The 24,202-nt window shown below is 38.3% G+C and overlaps 7 protein-coding genes across 7 annotated transcripts; 5 read left to right on the top strand and 2 right to left on the bottom strand.

Annotated features, from left to right (window-relative positions):
* Positions 1 to 133: 133 nt before the first annotated feature.
* On the top strand, positions 134 to 1,763 carry B0P05DRAFT_468829 (uncharacterized protein; the record flags this gene model as incomplete). The annotated part of the gene is made up of 2 exons (XM_051574456.1): positions 134 to 821; positions 868 to 1,763. The coding sequence occupies 2 exons, from the start codon at positions 134 to 136 to the stop codon at positions 1,761 to 1,763; spliced, it is 1,584 nt and encodes a 527-aa protein (XP_051435462.1).
* A 108-nt stretch (positions 1,764 to 1,871) lies between these two features.
* Positions 1,872 to 4,088, bottom strand: B0P05DRAFT_468813 (uncharacterized protein; the record flags this gene model as incomplete). The annotated part of the gene is made up of 3 exons (XM_051574455.1): positions 1,872 to 3,171; positions 3,225 to 3,832; positions 3,879 to 4,088. 3 exons carry the CDS (start codon positions 4,086 to 4,088, stop codon positions 1,872 to 1,874), a joined length of 2,118 nt encoding a protein of 705 aa, XP_051435461.1.
* Positions 4,089 to 4,554: 466 nt separating this feature from the next.
* Positions 4,555 to 5,390, bottom strand: B0P05DRAFT_539517 (uncharacterized protein; the record flags this gene model as incomplete). Its single annotated transcript, XM_051577958.1, has 4 exons — positions 4,555 to 4,920; positions 4,977 to 5,137; positions 5,181 to 5,303; positions 5,349 to 5,390. The coding sequence occupies 4 exons, from the start codon at positions 5,385 to 5,387 to the stop codon at positions 4,878 to 4,880; spliced, it is 366 nt and encodes a 121-aa protein (XP_051435460.1). The 3' UTR covers positions 4,555 to 4,877.
* A 392-nt stretch (positions 5,391 to 5,782) lies between these two features.
* B0P05DRAFT_539514 (uncharacterized protein) lies at positions 5,783 to 9,391 on the top strand (the record flags this gene model as incomplete). The annotated part of the gene is made up of 1 exon (XM_051577957.1): positions 5,783 to 9,391. A coding segment is annotated over exon 1 (3,425 nt), but the record flags the coding sequence as incomplete, so codon positions are not given.
* A 197-nt stretch (positions 9,392 to 9,588) lies between these two features.
* B0P05DRAFT_469094 (uncharacterized protein) lies at positions 9,589 to 13,995 on the top strand (the record flags this gene model as incomplete). The annotated part of the gene is made up of 5 exons (XM_051574472.1): positions 9,589 to 9,953; positions 10,069 to 10,473; positions 10,526 to 13,181; positions 13,397 to 13,581; positions 13,635 to 13,995. 5 exons carry the CDS (start codon positions 9,589 to 9,591, stop codon positions 13,993 to 13,995), a joined length of 3,972 nt encoding a protein of 1,323 aa, XP_051435458.1.
* Positions 13,996 to 14,376: 381 nt separating this feature from the next.
* Positions 14,377 to 17,545, top strand: B0P05DRAFT_578990 (uncharacterized protein; the record flags this gene model as incomplete). Its single annotated transcript, XM_051581894.1, has 5 exons — positions 14,377 to 14,456; positions 14,513 to 15,416; positions 15,467 to 16,654; positions 16,702 to 17,070; positions 17,294 to 17,545. 5 exons carry the CDS (start codon positions 14,377 to 14,379, stop codon positions 17,543 to 17,545), a joined length of 2,793 nt encoding a protein of 930 aa, XP_051435457.1.
* Positions 17,546 to 17,580: 35 nt separating this feature from the next.
* B0P05DRAFT_72267 (uncharacterized protein) lies at positions 17,581 to 23,936 on the top strand. The gene is made up of 19 exons (XM_051583841.1): positions 17,581 to 17,633; positions 17,688 to 17,750; positions 17,800 to 17,925; positions 17,979 to 19,000; positions 19,045 to 19,296; positions 19,346 to 19,685; positions 19,734 to 20,173; positions 20,237 to 20,673; positions 20,720 to 21,165; positions 21,215 to 21,545; positions 21,596 to 21,705; positions 21,755 to 21,895; positions 21,942 to 22,228; positions 22,275 to 22,326; positions 22,376 to 22,768; positions 22,814 to 22,941; positions 22,988 to 23,162; positions 23,215 to 23,765; positions 23,839 to 23,936. Exons 1-18 carry the CDS (start codon positions 17,631 to 17,633, stop codon positions 23,632 to 23,634), a joined length of 5,166 nt encoding a protein of 1,721 aa, XP_051435456.1. The 5' UTR covers positions 17,581 to 17,630; the 3' UTR covers positions 23,635 to 23,765; positions 23,839 to 23,936.
* Positions 23,937 to 24,202: the final 266 nt, after the last annotated feature.

Here is a 24,202-nt window from a genome sequence, read left to right as displayed (position 1 = left end):
TGACGTGGCTGCCCGCGAGAATGAGGAAAACGAGAAAATTTTTTTACAATTTCCACTCTTTTTTTTATTATTATTTCTCATCATCCATACTTTCCGGACTGGAACTCGAACAACATTTTTTCTGCATAAAAAAATGGATACAGGAACTACTTCACAAGAAGCTGGTTATGTCCAGTCACCCAACCAGCAAACACAGCAACAACAACAACAACCTACTCAAACCACTCAGGAAGATTGCGGTATTCTCACTCCTACCTTGGCTGACATTCTAAGCGATGATCGTATTCTGCGTTTTTACCAGTGTGTCAAGGACATCAAAACACAAGGCCTTCCTAGCCAAACAGGCTCCATGTTCTTTGCTCTCTGCCATGCATTGGGTGATACTGTCTCTTTTCTTAAGGTACCTAATATGTCTAAAATCATGTTTCGTCAAGAACAACAAATTTTCGCAGTCAACGTTGCTGGTACTCAACACGATACATTTCAACAAAACCCTCCCCCACCACCACCACAAGCCATGGCACCAATGTCAGACAATAACTCAGCAGATATGCCCTTAATGGCCGGTGGTACTGCCGATTTGATGCATGATGTTGGTTCTACACACACTTCGCATCTTTTCTCTGCTGCTGGTGCCGATGGTTCTCCTCAACATTTGTTGCAAGCGGCTTTAGCTTCGGTTACACCTCATGCTGTATCTGGTCCTGTTGTTCATCAAGTGCCTGCTCCTACTACTTCTAAAAGAAAAAACAATGAAAACAAGGATGGTACAAAGCGAGCCAAGAAATCATCTCCAAGAGATAAGGAGTATGCTGTTCGACGTAAGTTAGTCGTTGTTGTCTGTTTACATTCTTAACATTTGTGTAGGAAATGAAGTGATCAATGATCTATTAAAAGTGCCAGAGGCCGATTTATTGCATCAAGCCAATACAGTGGATGATGAAGTGAAGCTCATCATTCAAGGCCATGAACGCTCTACAAAACATGGTTCATTAGATCCTTTACCTCGTTTTGCTCACTTTGCAAACTTGGCTGCTCATTATGATTGTGATTTTGCACCCAAGAATGCAGGCGTATATTTCAATTATGAATACTTTCAACTCTACCTGGCATACCGAGACATGGAAATGGAAAAGCAACGCCAGCAACAAATGGAGGGCAGTGATCCTCGTACCATCATGGCCCAATGCCGTGCTGATATTGAGAAAGTGCTTGCCAATAGCAATTGGGAAGCCATTCGTCGTCGTTTGACTATTGGTGAACGTATCTGCTCTGTCTGTGGTGTCGTGGGCCGCGGTTTCCTTTTGCTGAGTAGACAAGTCTCTGGTCGTAAATTGTTGCACAATTTCAATACAACTGAATGGACCGAGTTTATGCGTGAATTCGAAAGACCTGAAAGCCAACAAATCTTACAAACCCTTCAAACCAAATATTCCCCTGAACGATTCTATGGTCCTCGTCAAGAACTGATGATGGTGAGCCATCCTCCTTCTTCTCAAGCCCCCTCAAATACTTCAAATAATGATAACGCTAGTATTGTTGAAGGTATGGTGAAACCTAATTCAATGCCTCCTATTGATTTGTCTGCTCCTGCTGATGTTGCTGCTGTTGATCCTGTGCCTGACACAACAAATGAAAATCATGATGATGATGCAGTTGCTGCAGTTGCCGCTGCCGTTGCTGCTGCTGTTGGAAACACATCTTCTGCGGCTTCTACTCCTGTAGTTACTGAGGCTACTGCTGCAGAAGTCAATAATGAATAATTCATACAATGCATTTCTTTTTAGTAAACATTTATATATATATATATCAGTTTTAAATTAGGAGATAAAGAGAGTGGGGAAGGAGGGGAATAATACAGTAAATGAAGTCTAACTCCAAACATCTTCTTGATAACGACCTGTTGTTCTTAAACCCTTAACATAGTCTTGTGCTTGAGCTAATGTTAAACCACCAATCTGAGTAGCACAGGCAACAAACGTCTGATTCACATCACGAGCCATATTCTTTGCATCACCACAGACATAGATATAGCCGCCTTTTTGTAATAAGGACCAAATGTGAGCAGCTTGTTCCTGGAGACGATGTTGAACATAAATCTTTTGTGGTTGATCACGAGAAAAGGCAGTGACAATACGAGAATCACCACCCAATTCTTCGAAAAGTTGAGGCCATTCATCAGCATATAAAAAGTCTTGAGATGCATGACGACTACCATAAAACAATAAAGTGGTGCCAACAGGTTTTCCGTTACGTTTGTCAACCACTCGCTCACGAACAAAACCTCGGAAAGGAGCAACACCTGTGCCTGGACCGATCATGATAACAGGTACAGTAGGGTTACGAGGTAATTTAAATTGAGAATGGCGGACATGAACAGGAATTCGACAACAATGACCATCAGGACCTAAATAAGCTTGACGAGGGCCAGCCAAGTCATAAGTAGGACCTTCACTGGCGATACCATGATGGCTAGCCTGGATGTTGTAAAGAAAATTAGAATTGACACCATAGACTGTGCGTTCAGGTGTTGGTTCATAGGATAATGTGACAATAGTAGCAGTAATGCGTTTGGGGCTCTCTTTAGAGGAACTAGAAATGGAATAAAAGCGAGGCTGCATACGAGCAATCGTTTCAACAATCAAGTCAAAAGGAACCTGGCTAAACAAACCTGGTTTTGTGTCATGACCAGTAACTAATTGAAGTACTTCTCCCAAATTTCTGCAGGCATCGCCCACATAAATACGGTATTTTTCTTTATCCGTTGCTAGTTGAGTCAAGAAACCCTTGGATTCTTCTGAAGGAGCATACTCCACAAAAGAATTGAGCACTTGACGAGAGACAGGGGCGCAGATTTCCATATAATGTCTAAACATGGAACGATAGGTAGTGGGTACAGGGAAAGGATGCTTTTTGGGTGCAGTAGGATCAATTGCCTTGACCATGACTACCGTGTCTAACTTATCGGTCAACCCTAATACAGCAGCTAGACGGTTGACTTCTGATTCGTTGTTTGTTGGCCAGATAGCAAGATGATCACCCGTAGTGTAGCTCAAATTTGTATTACTGACATCCACTTCAACATGTAAACAATGACGGTCTGTACCATGGAATAATTCACGTGTGGTAATGGGTGCAATATAAGGGCGTTTAGCGTCATAAGCAATCTTACTAGATAAGAAGCACATCAATACATGCCAATCTCATGATAAATAACAACTTACGCGCCTGACTTGGTTCTTTCAGCTAATTCGCCAAAATAAACATCGCCCTTTTCATAATGAGCTAATTCCTCAACAGCATAAATGGGTTCTCTAGGCCCCGACCGAGCAGAACTTTCATCTACACCCAATGCGTTACAAAAAGCAGGCCACATTGTTTCCTTCCAAGCCAAAAAATCCTCTTCCAAAGATCCATCATCATCTCCTTCGCCTGCTTCACCAATACGCTTCGCACCGAGCTTCAAGAGCTGTTGATCAATGCGGCGAGAGACTGCATTGTACTGCTCATATGTCTTGTTTCCCAAACCAAACATGACATATTTCAAATTGGATAGACGTTCATTACCTTCAGAAAACATAGGTTCTTCTTCAGTCAATAAATCCCAAAACTCTACAGCATTGTCTGTAGGATCACCTTCGCCGTAAGTAGCCAAGAGGAAAATGACTAGCTTGTCTTCAGGTACCTGATCCAAATAGGTCAAGTCATACAATTCCAAATCTGCTGTCATACAGCTCACACCAAAACGCTGAGAGCATTCCTTGGCCAAACGGGCAGCATAGCCTTCTGCTGTACCTGTTTGTGACCCATAGAATACAATCACTCTTCGACCCTGTTGATAGATAAGTAAGCTATCAGCCGAAAATCAGCTAATTTACCTGTTGTTCCATCACTTTGACAAAATTTTTTTCTCTTTTGGGTGTAGTAGGAGCGTTGGTCAAAGAAGCTTGTTGTTTCTTACCAAATAGCAAGTCTGCAATCTGGTGTCTAGTAAACCAAGCCAAGGTGCCAAGACCAATAGCGCTTAGTAGAATAATATCAGTGGTATCAAAAAGAGCGGCAGGAGGGTTCTCAGGGCTGGTTTCCATAATAAAAGACGAATTAAAGAAAGAAAAAAAAGACATGACTGGTCGAGACAAAGAAAATAAGAATTGTACATCGGACGTCAAAAAACAACAAAACAAGGAGGCAGACACATAAAAAAAAAAAAAAAAAAAAAAAAAAAAAAAAAAAAAAAAAAAAAAAGGTTTTTTTATGCGCTACTCTCTTTTTTTCTTAGGAACCACCCCCTACTGGGCATTTTCAAGTCAAAATTCACAGAGTACCGGATAGAGAGAAGGTAGCTAGAGAGTACTACATCCACTCACTTTTGTATGAATATATAATTTTTTAGTCATTTTATGAAAAAAAAACAATTGCTATAAGTTTTGAAGTGTGTTCATTCTTTTCATTTATTTTGCAATGTTCTCTTTTTTACCCATAGATGCACTTGATAAAGTGCTGGTTTCTTTTTGTGATAGGCATAAAAAAGAAAGATGTTTATTGTTATAAAGTAGTCAATTGAAAATGATCCTCTCTTTCTCTTAAGAGTATATTTACGCATAAACTTTTTTTTCTTTGCAGTGGACGGAGTGTTTCCCAATCAAAAAGGCAAAAAGCCTGACCTCATCATTAGCACGAAGGTCAAGTTGCGATAACTTTTTTTATTCATTTATTTATGACTTGAGGCCAATTATTTTTAAGAAAGCGCCAAATCTCATGAGCCTGACTGTATGACAATTGTACATAAAAACGTACAGATTTGTTTTGATGACGATGATACTAATGATGATATTAAGGAGTATAAAAGGAATGCGAAAGTAGTACAAAATGATGAATTAATATGTGGAGACACAGCTAGAAGTAGACTCTACAAACTCCCTTTTTTTTAAAAAAAAATTGAATAGTCAATGTACGTTACATAAAATCTTGCTTACCATTCACCATCAATCATATCATTAGTCATTTCGTACTTGTTTAAGGCTTGGTTAAGATCATCAAGTGCTGCTTGAACAGAAGAAATACCATCATTATCGACTTCGGACCAAAGTTGCTCAGAGAGATATTCCTTTAATTGCATGCATTCATTGTAAGCATCCTAAGACGACAATGAGTTATACTAGATTCGCACTTGAACTTACCTTTGCAATTTCATTTGTCTTGATTTGATGAGGCTCAATCATGACAAGCATATGTAAGAGGAACGAGCTTGATTTTCTTGAACTAGAGATAGCTTCATCCACAGTGATAGTTAAAGGTGTGGTCTATGCTTTCTTTAGCTTGCTTGATAGTTACGAATCGCAACCTACCTTGGAAACAGTATAGCCAGCAACTTGAGCAGAAGACATTTAATGAAATAATGAAGAAGAAAAGAAAAGAGGAAGAGAATGAAAGCCTTTTTATTTTAAACCAGTACTGAAACTTTCACATGTTAATTGGATTCAGCGTACTTTTAATCCGCATTTTTTTTGTCAAACGACAATACCAAAACACGTTTTGAATGGTCTGTAAATGCAAATTAAAATTAAACATTTGATTTTTTTACATGTAAGCCCTGGGAAAAATAACTTTTGGAATATGTTCCGAGGAAAAATTTCCTTTATTTCTTCATGCATTGAGAATGCTTTATACAAAAAAAAAAAAGAAGTCATACTACAAAAAATGAATTGTTTACTTCTTCATTGATACTCCTGCCAACATTTCAAACATTCTAAATACAAAAAGTAGTTTATTATTGGTCAACTCTAATTGTAGTACAAATTTTTTTTTTAGGTATTTAAAACTGAAAAAAAAAATTTGCCATCTCTCTCTCTCTATTTATTTATTTATTTTGTCTTTATTATGTCATACGACAATGGCTGGCAAGACGAGCAACAGCAACCCCCACCATTACCAAACATATTTAATCGACTAGGCCGATCTGCTGCTCATATGTCTCCAGCCTTAAACGACCAGCACCCATCCCCACCTGTTAATACAGGCTTCAAAATTGCACGCCATTACAATAATTCTCACTATGTTAATAACAGCAATAATAAAAACGCTTATTCTAATAGCAACAATACGAATAATTACTATTATTACAATGGCAAATCGCATCCTATTGAAGACGGCTATCATCCTTCACAAGCACCACCATTATCACGGCAACCAATTCAGAGTTCTGGCCAACCTGACTATATCAAAATTATTCAGCAGCAAGATATGAGCGCCAATGGTTTTTATAGATCAGAAAACACTAATTCTAGTACAAGTTTTACTCCTACGCCTTCAGCTAGTCCTACTCATCCTGTCTATTTTAACGGGGCCAAGAATAACGATAATATCAGAAATTTTAATAATAATAATAGCAGCAATAATGGCAACAGCCTTCCTGCTTCTCCTGCTACTTCTGTCTCTTCTTCACCGGGCTTTAGTTTTGTTAAAAACAATGATTTACCTAAAGAGCCTCAACAAGTGAATCAGCGTTCTTCTTTTAGTTTTGTTCGAAGTAATGCGCCTGCTTCTTATCCTTATTATATGGACCAACAAGCCCATGTCATAAATCACACGCCGCCTCCTACTGCCCCCGCGTCTTTGCCGCCCGTGCCTAGCAATGTTTCTGATGCCAATATGCCTGCCCAAAAAACGCATCAAGCTACTCAAAAGCCAGCATCACCTCAAAAACCAAAGCAGGCTCAAAAGCAAAAGCAAGTTCAAAAACCAATGCAGGCTCAACAACATGAGTTTCCCACCAATCATTCCGAAAACAAAGAGCGTGATAAAATTGCTAAAAACATTCAGATCACCGCCTCACGCCTCTTGACCGATAAGACAGATCAGCATGGAACGCCGTCTAATGACGGGCATGTATCAGCTGGTAGAGATGGAAGTGACACTCAACCTGTCAGCAGAAAGGTTGTTTTGACGAGTACCAAGCGTGAATCAAGCCGTGAAAGATCTCCTTCTCAAGCCAAGAGAGTCAAACGTTCACCTTCACCTGTGTACAGAAAGCACCCTTCTCCTTCCCCTAGTTTTAATAGTGATCGCAGTGATGAGTATCGTGTTCGATACAATGGTGATATGAAGAGGTACAATCGGTCACCCTCTCCGTCTCCTTATCGTCGTTCTCGTCAAAGGCGTACAAGTATCTCACCTTTTAGAAGAGCGCTTTCTCCTGGATCAAGTAGTGATGAAGAAAAGGCACCTTTCCTTCGAAATCAGCCTGATCATTATACCCCTGATTACAATCGAAGACCTTTACCTCGCCAATACAGAATCGAAAGAAATAATAGACCTCCTGTACCAAAAAGACCTGTTGAACCAAACAAACCATCCAATGTTGTACCAGCATCTAAAAACACTGTATCAGTGTCTAAAACGATCAAGAAAGGATCTGAACCATCTGCTCAAGAAAAGCCTAGTGCTCAGAATAATTCTAATAACAATAAGCAACAACAGCCCAAGTTGAAGGATTTCAGAAATCATCCACCTTTGACTCCTGTCAGGTCTCACAACTGTGTTTTGATAAACCCAAAGACTACTGCGGTACAACCACCTGTTGCTAAAAAAGACAATGTCAATAAAGTATCTACTGCTACTACTGCTACTACTGCTAAGCCAGCCTCTACTGCCAAGACTGCATCCACAACTAAGGCTACACCTGCTAGTAAGCCCTATACTGATACACCTGCTAGTACACCTTCTACTGGCGCTGCATCTGTTAGTAAGCCTACTTCTGATGTGCCTACCAGTAAGCCCGCTAAGGCTGCACCCGCTAACAAGCCCGCTACTGCTGTTTACAAGCCTGATTCTGTCGCTCATAAAATGATTACTGCTCAAAATGCCATTATCAAGCCTTCCAATACCACTCCTATTGACGTTGATACCATTTTGAAACCTAGTACAAATGGCGTATCTACTGAAAAGGAGTTGCCGGCAAAGGCTGAGTCTGTTCCCTTGAATGAAATTTTACCTCGATCAGCAAGAGCCAAACCTGCTCCTTTGTCTACGTCTTCAAAGAAGAATAAGGCGATGGAAATTCGCGGTTCTAGCGATTTAGGTAATCTATCTAAGGAACATTCTATCGCACAAGCAGACACTCCTTCTGTTCTGGAGAATGGTGCTGTTACTAGTAATCATGTTATGCAGCAAATTTCAAACCATACTACTGTGAAAAAACCACAAGTTCCTCGTACCTTTTCAGATAAATCATCTTTTCAACCCACTACACATCAACTTGATGCAAATAGCAATACGCATCAAGAACAACAACAGCAGCAGCAGCAGCAGCAGCAGCAGCATGAAGGACAAGGTCAACAAGGTAAAGAACGACAAGATCAAGTCCAGCATGAACAAGGTCAGCAAAAACAATCACAAATTCAACCCAAGGCCCAACAAGCTCAAGAAGGCGATTTATCAAATGACAAGCAACAGCAAGAAAAACAAGCACAAAAGCCTACACCAGAACAACTGAAGGCTGCAAAAAAAGCTGCTTTGGAGAAACGAAAAGAGGAAGAACGACTTTATCAATTACGTTTGCGTCAATTGGCTATCGATGATCGAGATGATATTGTTATGGATGTGATGCCTCCTAATACATTTGATGCGTCGGTACAGGAAGACGTTGAAGTAAATAACACGGACAAAATGGAAAAGATAAATGAAGATGCAAACATGACTGAAGCTCTTCCAATCGTACAGGCTGAGCAAGTTGACCATCAACAAGAACAAGTAGTCGAGAGCCAAGACCAAAAAGAAGCCAAGAAGCGAGAGTCAGAAAAGGCTGTACAAGAAATCAATGACCAATTACAACAAGATCAATCAGATAGACTCACAAGCATTATCGTTAGCACGACCAATTTGTTTAGTGAATCACTAGCTGAATTCCAGAAAGATCAAGAATCAATTTTGAGTAGTTTTGCTTCTTCCATTTCAGCTTCAAAATATAAGAATACTTTTAAAACTCAAGATACCATAATGACTGAAGCACCTAGCCAACAGCAAAGCAAAACAAATGCCAACACTCTTTCAGTTACCAAAGACAATATCACTAGTTTAAACAATAATAGCCAGCTATATGCTCCTGATGCTCTTCCAGTTCCCACTGTTCCTATTGTCTCTTCTGTTACTTCTCTTCCTGTTGTTCCTCCCAGCACTCCTGTTCCTACTCCCGCTAAGAAAAGAAGAGGAAGATTGCCTCGTCCTTGGAAAGTTGTTTTGTCTGATGACGGTGACATGTTTTATTATAACCCTGTGACAGGTGAACAATCGTCTGTTAGACCTGAATAATTTGTTTTTACCCATCAATTCGATTTACACTGTACGTATAATAAATTTTATTCTGTAGTTTTTTCTTTTCTTTCTTTGCTCGAATGTAAATATCAAACAAAAACGGGCCCTGTCATCTCGCGATAGGAAACCTTTGTCTTTTGGATATGTTCTTGCGAAAAAAAAGCTATACCAAATATGTATATGCATTGGTTTAATCAATCCTCTCTGCGTTTTAATTACAAGCCCAGTAGGCTTTGAAATTCTGGAGCCGTTCTTTTTCTCTCTTTTTTCTTCTTTATGTCAAGTAGCACTCACAACTCGCGACATAGTACAACCATCATTAATATTCATTCACCTGAAGATGAACAACTACCAATAGAAGAGAATGATACCAGTCGTCGAGCTTCTAGCGCTTCTCGGCAGCCACCAAAACCTTCACCCAAAGTCGATGAGTACAGAAAAATGATTCGGCATATAGTAAGCAAGATAGTGAAACGAAAAAGACCCCCAACGGCACTTTTTCGTTTAAGCGAGCTTTGTAGAACTACAGAAGTCTCTGACCTTTTCGAGAATGATGACACGATTGATCTTTTAATACAACTGAGATCAGCTCTTATGGTCTGTCATCAAGTTGGTCTCAGTACACAAGTATTGCTACAAGGGTAAACGGGAATTGTCAACATATAAAATACTTATTTATTATAGTGAACGTTCGCCATCTAACTCGCCTGTATCTTCAAGATCAAATTCGCCTACACCATCGCCTCGCACGGGAAGTCCTTCCAAATCGCCCGAGAATTTATATTCAGGCATCTCGCATTCAAAGAACGATAAACGATCCGAATTTGACACTATACTCTATGTCTTGAGCGATTTGATTTTGAACGATAGTCGATACAAGACAGCAAATCCAAAACCTTCTCGACCTCCATATACTATGCAAGCCATTTTGATTGATCTTGCTATATTGCTTGTCCAGATTCGTGATGATTCTTCTGGTCTGTATCATATAGGAACAGTGTTTATGCCTGCTTTTGAGTCTTTTTCGGAGGGAACTATGCTTAGAAGATTGTTATCTTTTTACTTGGATAATTTGTTACCCAAACTGATCAAATGTAAAGATGAACCAAAATCCAAATCAAATGAATCAAGAAAGTCTTTAAAGGCTGAATCTAGCAGTAAGTGATCATTACATGAATTCATGAGCCTCATATTAGGCAGAGCCCATACGCAGCAAAAAATCCAACAATCCAAACACACCTACTATCAATATCCATAGTCCAGAGCCAGACAGATCTGATACACCAGTAAAAACATCACATCTTACAATTGATACTCGTCCATTAACTGTTGAGGCAGCTAGCCATTCTTCGCCTGTCTCACCTGCTGCATATAGTACGAATAACAACACGCTTGATGCATATCATGCTTATGCATTATTCACACCTCTTTTGTTCTTTATGATTCAATATCTTGACCCTTATTTAGCAGCACAACCAACAAAAGCACAACAAGAAAACTTCACTTATACCCTTACTCGTCAAGCTAGTTTGATTCACAACTTTCACAAGGCTTTAACTTACATGATGAGTTGTAAACCAGACCTTTATCTTGACCTATTAGACATCATATCACGCAGTACACCTGAAGTCAAGTTTAGGGCATGTCAGATTCTGTTCAATTACTACTTTGTCAGTGTAGGGCATATTGTTGTTGCTGATCCTTTACCTGTTTTGGGTACTAAAGAAGAGCTTGAAGTTTTGGATCAGCATCGCTTACAACAAGAGCTTGAAGAAGAGCATCAAAAAAATCATCAGCATGGTAATCGCACACAACAACATCGACCCATACGAAAAACAACGCACATTGTCTCCGAGAATTCAGTAGAAGACCATCATATTTGGTATCCTCATATGTTTGCTGAGCACGATAAAGTTTCTAAAATACTTGCCAACAATCCGTTTTCCTTTGGAATTCACCGAGACACCACAGAATCCTATTGTAAAGAATGCTTCAAATCTATTCAAGGTTGCGGCCTGCGATGCTTTCAATGTAAAAGCAATGTGCATTACAATTGCTTTAATTCGAAATCGCATTTCGATGGTCAAAACATGCTGTTCTATTTAAAAGCAGGAGGCATTCAGAAGGTTCTTACTCCACAATATTGTGTTGTCCCACCCCAGCCTCGATTTCGTGACATGGTAGATTGTGGCATTTTAGGATGGAATGCGAAGTCGAGCTCTGCTCAAGTAGGGCTACTTGGACATATGTTTCGGTTAGTAAATATCTATACCATTGTTGTCTGTGCTTGTTGTGGATTGCCCCTGTGGGGTGTATCATTACAAGGCTATCAATGCAGTCAATGCAACCGGTTTGTACACCCTCAATGTCTTGTCGATGCGGAAGAGAAAAACAGTTTTTTGAAGATAAAGTCTTCCAAAGCGTCTACACCACACTCATTCCAAACATGCGTACCCCAATCACCTTTGCTCGAAACAGACATAAAGATCTCTCAAGCTGATCTAAACAAGAGTCTGTCTGACTTCTATGGTGATGCACTGCCATTAAATAAAGAGTCCTTGGAAGGAAGAAGCTTTGAAGAAGCAAGCTTGATGCTTGATGTTTTTTTGATGCAGGAAGCTATTTTGCATTGCGGTGTAGCCTCAGGTTGTATCATCATCACAAACGAGTCAGATCATCCTTTGCTCTTTACACCCTCGCCTTCTGTTGAAGCGTCCAATTTACCTGAGAATTTCTCAAATCATTCATCAAGCTTATCTCAAGCCATCAATGTCTACACGAGCTACCTTGATTCCGAGGACTATCAAAGTTCAGCATTTTTCAAAGACTTTTTTGGTCATTCTGATGCCTCAACTATCAAGCATTTGCTGAGCAAGGAAGAATTTTTGTGCCATTTAGCTGCCATGATGAAGTCTCTTACTACATCATTTGGAAGTACCATGACAGGTACGCCAACAGCTGATAAAAGACGCTCAGCCGGCGATTCTCGTGGTTTCTTGCAAGTGTCTCCTAATCCCTTCACAAGCGCTGGATGGGAAGAAGACGAAGAAAGCGAATTTGATGAAGGCCACACACCTAATGAAAATCTAGACAGATCTATGTTACTGTCTTGGGTCATGACGAACCTTAACTTCAGAAATCGCAAAGCAGCTGAAATTCTATTACAGCATATGCACAATCTAGGCTTGTTTGAGCGCTTCGATGCTTCACCATTCCTGTTCTTGAGCAGCACGATTGAACAAGAACCAGCAGTACAATGTGTATTCCCTGTACCTTTTGCTATTGATTTTTCTGCCAATGTGGAAATATTGATCAATTCGATTGAAGCGTGTATGCGTGATATTGATCTGTCCATCAATGAATGTGGTTTATTGTTACTTGTGCGGCGATGCTGGCCTGATCCTTTCATGTCAGGCTATTCTCGAGAGCGTTTGATCCATGCAATTATTGCTTGGACGTTTGATGAAGATGAAAGGTTATTGGCCCTCCATGCAGAGATTACATCTGTTAATAGGCATTCAAGTTTACATCATGCTAAACAACAGAAAAAATGGGCACAAGCAGCTTTACTTGCGCGTATGAAGGGCCAGAATATTTCAGAACGCAACCGACAGAGTACTTTTCAATTGAATACTGCAGCTGGCGTTAGCAGTGGAGCCAGTAATATGTATGTGACCACACGTACTGGTTTAAAGGATCGATATGTTCTGCGTTGGATGTCTGCTGTTCACAAAATGGATCCTGAAGCATACACAGATATTTTATTTAATGCTGTAGAAGAGATCATCGATAGTAAGAAAGAAAAATGTGCTATACCTAACTGGGAAGAATCCAGTGATGTAAAGGTTTGTGATGCTATAACTCTGTGCGTGTGTTTACAGCCTTGTTAGAACCATGTCTTGCAAAAGTATGAGCTGTTCATCAATTATATTACAAAGCTCAAGAATAATGGCTTGATGTTTAGCTCAATGGATGCTATTCTTGAAAAATGGTTTGAAAAAACTTACACAGAATTTGAAATATTAGGCATTCTTAAAGTAAGTCGTTAATACAAATACTAAAGATTAATATGTTGTTTATCTAGGATAAAGAGCCAGTAGAATTGCGTAATTTGGTCAAGTTGTGTTCTTCAAAGACTTTAAATGCCAAGCAACCAGGCACTTTGTCCACTAATTCAGTACATCCTATTGACTTGATTGTGTCTCAATTCCAAGGAAAACAAGGTAGTGATCGTGGCATACGTTGGTTAACACTTGCAGCACATTCAGGGTAATACACATTTTCTTGACTTACTTTGTTCATACCTTTTCCTTTCAATAGAGTTACTATACCTGTAGCTTTTTGTCCCATCTGTCCAAAGTACTAGTATCAGTTCAACTACCACTCGATATTATGGTATCATTTGTTGAGATTGTTTGGTATCAAGTTGTCCATATTCCTTTGTTTGCTACACAGCGTGCTGCTATTGCTGAGATTGTAGGCTACCTAAATCAAAGCAATGCAGACATACTTGCCTCCATGAACGATAACTCATCTTTGCCGGATGAAAGCTTAATCCATGTCCAAGACTTTGTCAAATATTCAGCTGCATTGGCTTGTTTTGCTTATGGCTGTTCTCCAAATGAAGTTATAGAAGCAGGCATTGTTCCCTATGTAGGTGATCATGCTTCTAAAGCCTCGTAAGTCAATCTCGCTACTCGACTATATTGTTACTTATTCTATTATAGTCAAAACAAAAGAACATCAACACCTGTTGACTTTAGCATGATAGAAATTGATGAGAATACACATATTATCGAGAGCATGCTTTCCTATTTGCAATACGACCGACTGAATTTGCGTGAAGATGTCATTCGAATGTTTTATTGCTTGACACAATGGGGCCACTGCATAGGCAATAAAGAAGAATTCATCACAGGCTGTATACCCAAATTAATACCAGCGTAAGTATCAAAGCCTTACTTCTGATTAGTTGAATATACAGCTCATGTAAACGATGATAGTGTCTGGGAATTGCTTGTACCTGCTTATGATCATATAAGTAACATCAACTTGAACCTCTTGATGCAATTGATCAGTGTAGATGTCAGATACTTTCAAGCATGTGTGTTTAAGATATTTGAAGATAACAATTGGGAAGTGAGGTAAAAATTCAAAATGACATTGATTGAATTCATTTTTTAACTCGTATTGCACACAGATATCAAGGATTGGATCACTTATTTGGTCTGTTCACCAAAATGGATGCTGCATTTCAAACAGAATGGCTCAAGTTGCTTTCCAAGCTTGGACCTGTCTTTAGCTATTTTGTTAGTTGTTTGTGGGATAAAGAAGAATACGTTCGTTCTAAAGCATTTGCTTTAATTCGCTCCTTTGGTACATTGCATCTTCGATCTGCTTTCCGTTGTTGGGAGGCCTATTTTTTGACTGCTACTGATCGGCAAAAGATGTCGCTTGTGAGTCTGATGACACAGCTGAATGCCTTGTTCCCAGACTGGCCGGTTTTACAATGGGAATCCTTATTGGAAGCATTAGAACTCAAAACACCCGTTGATGTATTGGACGAATATACCCGTTCATCTTTAGATGATGAATTTATGATTAAGAACAGCACAAATAGTTCAGAGCAACATTCTGCAGAATCAGAAAATGTTCAGGTGCTCATGCTCACACTTGCTCTTCAAATGCTAAGCAACCATCTCAATATTGAACCAACACAACTATATCGACTCAAATTCGTTTTGGTTCAACAAATGAACTTTCAAGATTGTCATTATTTTAATGAGGGCGGTGACATTACTATCACTTTTGGTCCTTTAAAATACGAACCAAGTGATCCTTCTCGTGTGGCTGCCATGATTTCCTGTACTCGTGGACTTAAAAAGATTATGGACAGTTTTGCACCTTTACCTGCAGAAACAGTCGCTAGTATTGCATCTGATTCTATTGAACAAAACAAAATCAACTTGGCTGAAAATAGTAGTCCTGGTGTCCATTTCATTGATGTTGTGCTGAAAATGATGAATTCTGGAATAGACTTGACAAAGCTTGGACATATGATGCTAAAAGCATGGTTAGAAATTGTTCTAATTGTAATATACAAGGTAAGATATAGATACAAAAATCTCAAAAGGTGTCTAATGTATTGTTATAGCACAATATTCTTGAGAGAGAATACGAACAAAGCGTTGTTACTTGTATGAAGCAAATCATTGAAATCCTGACAGAAGAAATCAGTGACGAAAACAAGCTCATTATTCTAGAGGTTCTAAAGTGTTTACTGCGCCGTTCTGATCACTTAACTGCCATGGTTCTCTCCAAACAAATCTTGACCTTAGGTAAATTAATGACAAAGCTTGGTAATCGTAATTTAGAGCCTGTCTATCTCAAGGCAAAGCAATTCCTTAAAAGCGCCTTTCTCAGATTTGCTGTGGCAGGTCTTTTTGTACTCATGTTTAAAAATCAAGCTGTTTCTGATGCAAACAGTGGCGATGTCGACTTGTTCTTTGTATTGCGCACAGTCATTGATCCTGATGATGTGATCCCTGACGAGGACTTTCGTGGAGAAATTGTCTATTTGCGAGACCAACCCGTTCGGGACGTCCTGGAAAAGCTTATGAAGCAGCAAATGGAACGTAAAGCCTTCTCAACTGTCTTGTATAACGTCAGTCGCTATGTAGAGACAGTACATACACACCCTTATTCTGAAAATATCTTGCATGATTATGCTGGCTTTCTGAATGCATTAATCAAGCACACATCTGAATGGAGAAGATCAGATTGGAATATCAATCCAATCTTTACTATGTCCGCCATTTTACTCAAGAAACATCCTTATCATCATCTGGTTCTATTACCTCCTACTCAAGCTATCTTGAAGTATGGCTTGTCAAATTGCACTATTCAAGCTGATTCTGTTGTCAAGCTGATTGCTGCCTACTCTACTACTACTATGTCTAATATTCAGCCAGGCTACAGTAATGCCTTTGCTGGCATTATTGTTGAAGAAATCAAGAACACCTTGTCTTCAATCACAAGGCCCAACAAAGACACCTTACTTGTTCTTTTACAGATCGTCTTGTGGGATACCAAACCTGCTGGTCAAGAATGGTATTCTAAAATAGAAGCATCTATTCTTGGGCAACAAGCAAAGCACTCTTCTTATTTTGAGGACAAACTGTTGGATCTTCTACCACTCTTTGTTAATTATTTAAAAAGAGCATGCACAAGTCAACAATTTACTCGCAAGGACTTTAAAGTGTATAGCTCGATTGCTCAGTTGATTGTATCTATTGTCTCAAAAGACCCTAAGCTTACAGTAATCATTTTTGGTTATTTAAAGGTAAGCTCTAAAATGCAAAAACAGACCTTATGTTGAACTCTTTATAGCTTGAAGAAGGCATAGAATGCCTTCGTTTCCTCAATTGGTTTATATTGACTCTGTTGAAAGAGCAAGCAGATGTTTTGTTGGCAGAAATGATTGGCTATGAAACTGTATTGACAGAGCTCTTTGTCAGAACTTTCAACACAGCTGAGGTTGACTTCCATGTACCTGACCTCAACTTTTCATTTAGTCCCTCAAGCGAAAAACTATTACTTTGCTTTCTTCTTCTCAAGGCATATGTTCTTTTAAAGCTTAGAAATCGAGTTGTAAGCACAGACAAGCCTCATTCAATAGATTCTCCCACTTTTTGGATGGCCGTCTGGCCAGCATTGCGTCGACTATTAGACATGATTGAAACCTCTTCTTTGTTTATGGTAATGACAATTGGTGTATATCATCCAAATTAATTCATTTGTAGGCTGGTAATGTTGGTTTATCTATCTGGAATATGTTTTTGTCGTTGCTACAATTCTTGCTTGCTTCCCGCAATGAAATAGCTATGATTAATGCATATGAATGGCATGATTTATTAAGTGATTTGTTGCAAAAAGTAATATACATAACACTATATCAGTAAACTGACTGATTTTCTTCTAGGTTCGAAATGAAAGCCAGCAAATGCATCAAGATACTGCAGGCATGGAACATCTTGTTGCTTTAGACGAGTTTCAAAAAAGAGTGCAAAAGTTCAAAGATATGTTTGATATTCCACCTGTTCAAGTACCATTTACGACTATGATTGATCAATTGTTCTTGGAATTAAGAGATGTTATGCGATTACAAGCCGAGAGCATTACTGTTCAGAGCAACAATCGTGCTTTAATGCAAACAATGGGCTCTAACTTTTAAATAAATCTTATTTTTTTTTCGAGGACTGTCGTTTTCTATTCTCTTTTTTAAAAAGCTATCACCAAGAAGACCTGTGCCAACAAATATGGTACTTTATTTATTTTATAGTTGATCTCGTCTGACGGTTTCTGTATATATCTAGAGTTCTTGGAGCACTTTAAATAAAGGAGTAACTACTCTAAAAGAAGATGCTGTTGAGTTACAAGTAAATCTAACTTTAGTACGATCGCTCAACACTCACTTGCTCGTTTTAGGTAGAAAAACTTCTTGGAAAATATCAAGATACATTAAAGCTTCACCAAAAAGGACAAATTGAAGAAGCAAAGCTGAAATACGAAGAACTTGTTGGACATGAATTGCTCAAGAAGGAAATGAAGCCTGTAAAGTCTATTTGTTTATCTTGTATCACGCTAACTTACTAACGCGTCTCCAGACCAAGAAAATGACGGGCAATACAGACCGCGTTGAGGAAACACCGCTCTCAACACTTCGATTTTTAGTTTTTAAAAATTATGCCTCGATCCTTAAAGATGAATTCTTAGCAAAAAATGACACAAGAACAGCCGAAAAGGCTTTAAAAAACTACCTTCAAGCAGCTAAAATTGATCCAACAGAACGTTCTCTTTGGTATCATATTGGATCACTTGCACAAGTATTGAAAAAATATCGATTTGCTCGATTAGCTTATGAAATTGGATTTTATGTGGATCAGAATGAACGTATTTTGAAACTGCCTTTAGTACAACTCACACATGCTCAGAAAACGATTTCAAGTAGCCAATTTACGCCAATGCAATGGAAATGTTTTGAAGGCCTTTGTCAAGTGTTATATGAGATTGGAGATTATCAATTATGTACATTTTATGTGGATTTCGTATTGGAAAAGCATAAAAATTGGTCAACAGGCATTCATCTCAAATCAAAAATGAATGGAGAGATTGAAAGAGGCAATAATACAGAAAAATCGATGGAGATTGACTCCAATCATCAGGTTTCAATTGTGCTCGAGAAATATGATTGGACGCTGCTTATTCGTGCATTATTGAAAGAATACAAGCATCTTATTTGCGAGCAGAACAATACACGTATTGAAGATAGTGCATTGAACAGACTTACAGGCACAAAATATGCCAATCATCAGATTCAAATCACCGTTGAAAAAGAAGAAGAAGAGCAAGCAACTTTAGATGTGCAAATGGAAGAAAACCAGATAGTAGCAACACTGCCTTCTCAATCAGGACCTGCTGAATCTTTAGAAATCATACCCACTACTGTACCAAATGATTCAGCGACGACAGAAGCCAATTTAGAGAATGCGACTAACGACGAAAGTTCGAACAAGCGAAAAAGAGAAGAGGATGAGGACGATACCAACATAAAACACCCTAGTGGAGACGAGCAGTCTGAAAATGATAATGAAGAAGATGAGGCAGAAGAAAAAAGACTTTCCTTAAGGTAAACTTGACTGAAATCTTGCTTGAGCTCATTTTTTTGGGAAGAACATTCAAGCGCCAACGTGATAAGATTGCTAACGAAGAAACCTCACGTCTTAAGATGCTTGAAGAAGAAAAGATATTTGATAACAAGGTTCAAACGTTTTATGATCAAATGAAGATTGTGCCTGATTTGTCTTATCAAAATGCATGGCAAAATACTACAGCAAGCAAACAGTTCTGGGATTGGTTTGATCTCAAAGTGACAGAACTTGACTCTAGTTATTGCTGGGACATTGATAATGCCTTTTCAACCATGTAAGTTATGCACATTTCCAATCAAACAAAGCTTATCCATCCATTACAGCGGCTTGGAATCAAGTAAAAATACAAAGCGAGCAAAAAGCCTTGCGCTCTATATCCCATCGTGTGCTGCAACAGAAGAAAATCCTGATTCGAAACTAACTGTCAAACACTATATTGCTCAACTCAATCAAAACAATTCGGGCATTGTTGATAGTTTGTGCAAAGCCATGTACACTCTTATTTACAATGACTTGCATGTCAATGCTAAGGAAGATCAACCACGTACTAAACTCAGCCATGATACATTGAATCTAGTGACAGATACTATTGCATTACTTGATCTGAACTTCGTAGAATGTATTTTATCTAATACAATGCTATCTAAAAATGACAAGATAGGGGTAAAAACATGTTTGAATGACATATATGTTAATCTTACTTTGACATAGATGATTATGAGAGTAGGTGAATACTTTATGGACCGTTTAATTCGTAAAGAAATGTCAGCTATGGAGGAAAATGTTTTGCAATCACCGTATAATAACAACAAAAGAAAAGTGTCTACATCATTATCAAAGCAATCCAAGATCAAAACGCTAGAAGCTATAACTGACAATACTGAATTTTGGATCGAATTATTTGAGCAACAGTCGTTTTCTCTCTCACTTGAATTTTTTCAGCACGAATTAGGCAGTATTTTGTCAAATGATGAAAGAACAGCACAAGAAACGATTAATAGCCAATTAACAGGACTACAATTGCGATACTGGTCTCTAAAGGGCAAAATGGCACAATGTAGAAATGATATTGAAAACGCTTATGCTTGCTTTTCTAAATGCAAATTACTTGTTGAGAGCTCTTCAAAACCTTTGAAGCTTGATTTAGGAAGGTAAAAAAAGAAAAAAAGAAAAAAAGAGAATTGTGTTGAGACTATGCTTAATGTTTTTTATAGCATGTATGATTCTATCATTGATGTGGAAAGCATTGAGAGAAAACTTGAGCTGCTGCAGGTTGGCAAATTATTTGCAACTGCGAAACAAAAAATGAATTCGGATGATTATGTGGGTGTGATTCATGATATTGAAGATATTGTTAAAGCCAAAATAGGCGTCTCATTCGACGCGCTTCAATTATCAGATGAAGATGTTCAAATGGCTATCATGTTGGCTAAAGCCTACTTCAAAAGTGACAAATTTGCGGACGCTTGGAATTGCTATGTCTCTATCTTTTGCTGTCTTTTGAAGCAATTGATTAGCTATGGTTGCCATCAATTACAGAACAATAACCGTCCTTGTAAAAATGATGATACTGAATTCCTCAAAATGCTTGGACAAATTAATCACACCTTGGACGCATTGGTTTTGTTAGTCTCAAATGTTACTTTTCAAGGTAAAAAATTAGAAGAGACAACATGTATCCTTATTTTTTGTTCTAGACTGGTTACCAGCAAGACATTACCAAGAATTCTTGGAAAACCTGAACAATTTGCTGAAAATGTCAATTTACTACATGTTTAGACATCCAGACTTTGTACCATTTGTTAACAACTTTTCTTCACCTGATGTTCCACCACATACACCTTCTAAAATCACTAAATCAAATAGCTTTAACGAAATTATAATCAAAGGATGGGTTCTTCAGTCGCATTTGTTTCAACAAGCATTCAAGAAGACAACAAATGAATCTATCCGAGAAGTTAAACATGCATGGGCTGAACTGCTCCATTCGTTGCATGATGAATTAGGTGAACGAGAAGTGTGTGGTGTGGCCAAGAGCATCTTTTTACAGCATGTTATGGATACACTTGTGCAAGTAGACGATGTCACTTTTAGAAGAGAAATCTATCAATGCTATCACTGTCTTTACGGCGTGCATCTTGCTGTAAGTTTTGATGTCAAATAGTCCTGTATATTCATGCGTGGTCATCTAGGCTGAATCTGATATGATTGAAGAGCATTACTGTGCTCACAGCGAGTTAGATAAGAAAGCTTCGGAGCCTCTTTTTGCGCTTGTTGCTGATGCATCTATTGAAAAGCTCAAGAACGGCATTTTGCTCAAGAACGATCTAAAAGACGTTGTGGAGACTGTTTCTACGCTATTTTCTGATCTCCCTACGAGACACCCTCTCATCAAGAACAATCAAAGGGTTATCGATGATTATCTGAACAGTAGTATTGAGTTTCGCTCATCACTGGATGTGATGTTGCGCGACGCAATTATCCCTGCTAACCCGATAGATCCATCCAAGACAAATACATCAGGTAAAAATAGTCAATACAGGTTTTACATGACGCTTAATTTATATATTTAGCTGTTTATTACAAGATATTTTGGATAAGAGGTAAAACATTCCGTATTCAGCTTAAGAGTAGATCAAAGGCAACAAACGAAAAACTCGAGAATGCCATTGAAGAATACATGGTAAAGCATTCAGCATGCTAATTAATAGATACTTAACCCATCAAAATAGTCACATCTTGTATTGAACCCTAATGATGCTGAGGCTTGGCGTGATGTAGCTTTATGCTACCAATACTTGGCTGAGATTGAGCTTAATTGGAGTGCCGCGAACATCACAACTCAAAAGGAACTATTGAATGAATATCAACGGGTAAGACTTGAAAAGATTATGTTCGTTTAGCTTAATATCCAATTAGAAATCATTCCATGCGTATATGCGTGCTCTATACTTAGGCAACTTTCCACGTAAAGACGAGGCCAAGAACGAATTCTTTTCCGATTTTGGCAGTCTTTTATGTTCAATCGCATCCCCTCCTATGAATATGGAGCCATTTAAAGGTGATCCATTGCAAACATTGGGAAAGGACGGAAAACTAGTCGGGAAACAAAGCCCACTTCCGCCTGTTACATCAGTATATAAGTTATCACTAGTGTTCTTCAACCGGGCATTACGATATAAGGCTCCGGATCACTTAAGATGGAGGTAAGTATGGCTACGATTCTTCAATGTAACTTATCTTCTTGAATAGATGCTATTATATGACAGGCAAATGTCTTGCTAAAATCAGTAGACCACCAAAGGTAAAGAAAATGATCGTTCGATTTTATTTGGATATTTATTCCTATATAGGAAGTGTTGAGTTGGTACCTTAAATCGGTTAGCTGTACGAAATTCAAGAACGAACGCAAAGAACAAGAGTCAGTCTATGTTTTTTATTCTGCTCTTGTCAAATACCTGTATCAGGGGAAAATAGATGCTCAGACTGTAGAGTCATACATATCTGCTGAACATTCTCTGAAGAAAGCGAACACGACTAACGTAGATCAAGGAATAGACCAAAATATATTTGAACCCACTTACCATGAAGGAAGTCTAAATAATAATCAGTTGATGATCCCAACAACTAACCTTGCAATACATTTACCTTCAGATGTCGCTCATGCATATGACCTAATCCTTCAGCGTCTCATGAGCATCCGATCAATTGATTCCAAGACTTGGTTCCACAACGCCATTTATAGAGTAAGTTGAATTTACAGAAAAACAATTAACTTAAAATGTCATCAGATTGCTTGGATGTATTTTTATGTTTACCGCCATCCTGAAAAAGCAAAAAATGAACTAACCAAACTATTCACACTTAACAAGACAGTTAAGAATCATATTGTTGTTTGGGAACAAGGATCTTTAGAACTGTAAGTACTCTACTAAAATATGACGATAATAATTTAGCGAATGTAGACCTGGAAAAAGATACACACATGTAGATAAATATACACACTTTTTCATAAAAATCTCAAAAGAAGTCAACGACCAACAGACGCTAAAGAATCTGTACCGCAAACTCCGTCGTGGACAAGGATTCATCATTAATGCTAAAAAGATATTCCGAGAAGCTTACTCTTCTTACCTACAGGTAATACTAAATATATAAATCCAAAAAAAAAACTGAAATGTTGTATTTTTAGATGATTCAATTTCAACTCAACAACACATACAATGCTCAGCATACAATAAGAGCAATTCAGTCTTCTCGAATACAAGCTGTTAGATTTGAAGCAATGTGCAGTACATTCGTAAAGGCATTCAATGAAAATAAATCTCAAACAAATGCAGAGCTTCATGGTTTTCTACAAGATCTATCGGAGTTAAAGCGTTTGACACACGGATACATTGCAAATATTGATGTTACTCAAGATGGTCTTGATGATACTATTCAGCTTTGTTTTGCTGTAGTTGCATTTGGTGATATTTACAAATTACAGGAAATCCAAGATGCTGTTGCTGTTGAGGGTGAAAGTATGGAAAACCATCATGAAAAGCTCATGAACATATTATCCACGCAAGCAAAAGTTCTGATGCAAAATACAGTTGTTGCCACACGTTAAACTCTCTCTTTTGAAAGAATAAATTTCTTTTCTAACGTCAGGAGTCGTCTCTAAAAGCGCAATGATTACATTAAACAAAACATAACCACCTTAAGGAGCCTCTGATGATTTTTCAAGTATTCTATGCTGAAGTATGTGTCAAAGTATTTAACTGAATTTACAACTGCGTCTTTCACTTCCGTCCATTTACTCTAAAGTTTCCAGTGCTTTCTTTTTTAGGCTTTATGGGACTCTTTTTTGTCTATGCTGACAGTTGATCATCATCTGCTAATGGCTTGATTCTATTTTCCATTCAGAAATTTAGGATATTCTCTGTTTATTTTCACATAGTAAGATGGCCTCTTCCTATTATATTTGTTAGACAAGAATTATTCCGCTTGACATATTTATAGTGGCTCACAGATATCTGTCTATAGTCAAGTTATCATTCCTAATAGATTTATTTTGTCTAAACTGTGGCATGTGCTCCGGCTAATCTCAGTATCACAATTGACTGAGTGATTTCAGTATGTGTTTCGTCGTATATTTCCTCATTTCAGTCTTGATTCCATGTGCCAACCTCGCTCTC

Source organism: Gilbertella persicaria, assembly GCF_025201335.1.
Source record: "Gilbertella persicaria strain CBS 190.32 chromosome Unknown B0P05scaffold_17, whole genome shotgun sequence".
Classification (NCBI taxonomy): domain Eukaryota; kingdom Fungi; phylum Mucoromycota; class Mucoromycetes; order Mucorales; family Choanephoraceae; genus Gilbertella; species Gilbertella persicaria.
Note: the sequence above shows the minus strand (reverse complement) of the source record. Positions and strands in the feature narration are given on the sequence as shown.

Coding starts and splice junctions, on each gene's coding strand:
- B0P05DRAFT_72267 (XM_051583841.1), top strand. Junction 21,706..21,754: donor ATGCCATTGAAGAATACATG/GTAAAGCATTCA, acceptor CCATCAAAATAG/TCACATCTTGTATTGAACCC. Junction 23,163..23,214: donor CTTACTCTTCTTACCTACAG/GTAATACTAAAT, acceptor TTGTATTTTTAG/ATGATTCAATTTCAACTCAA.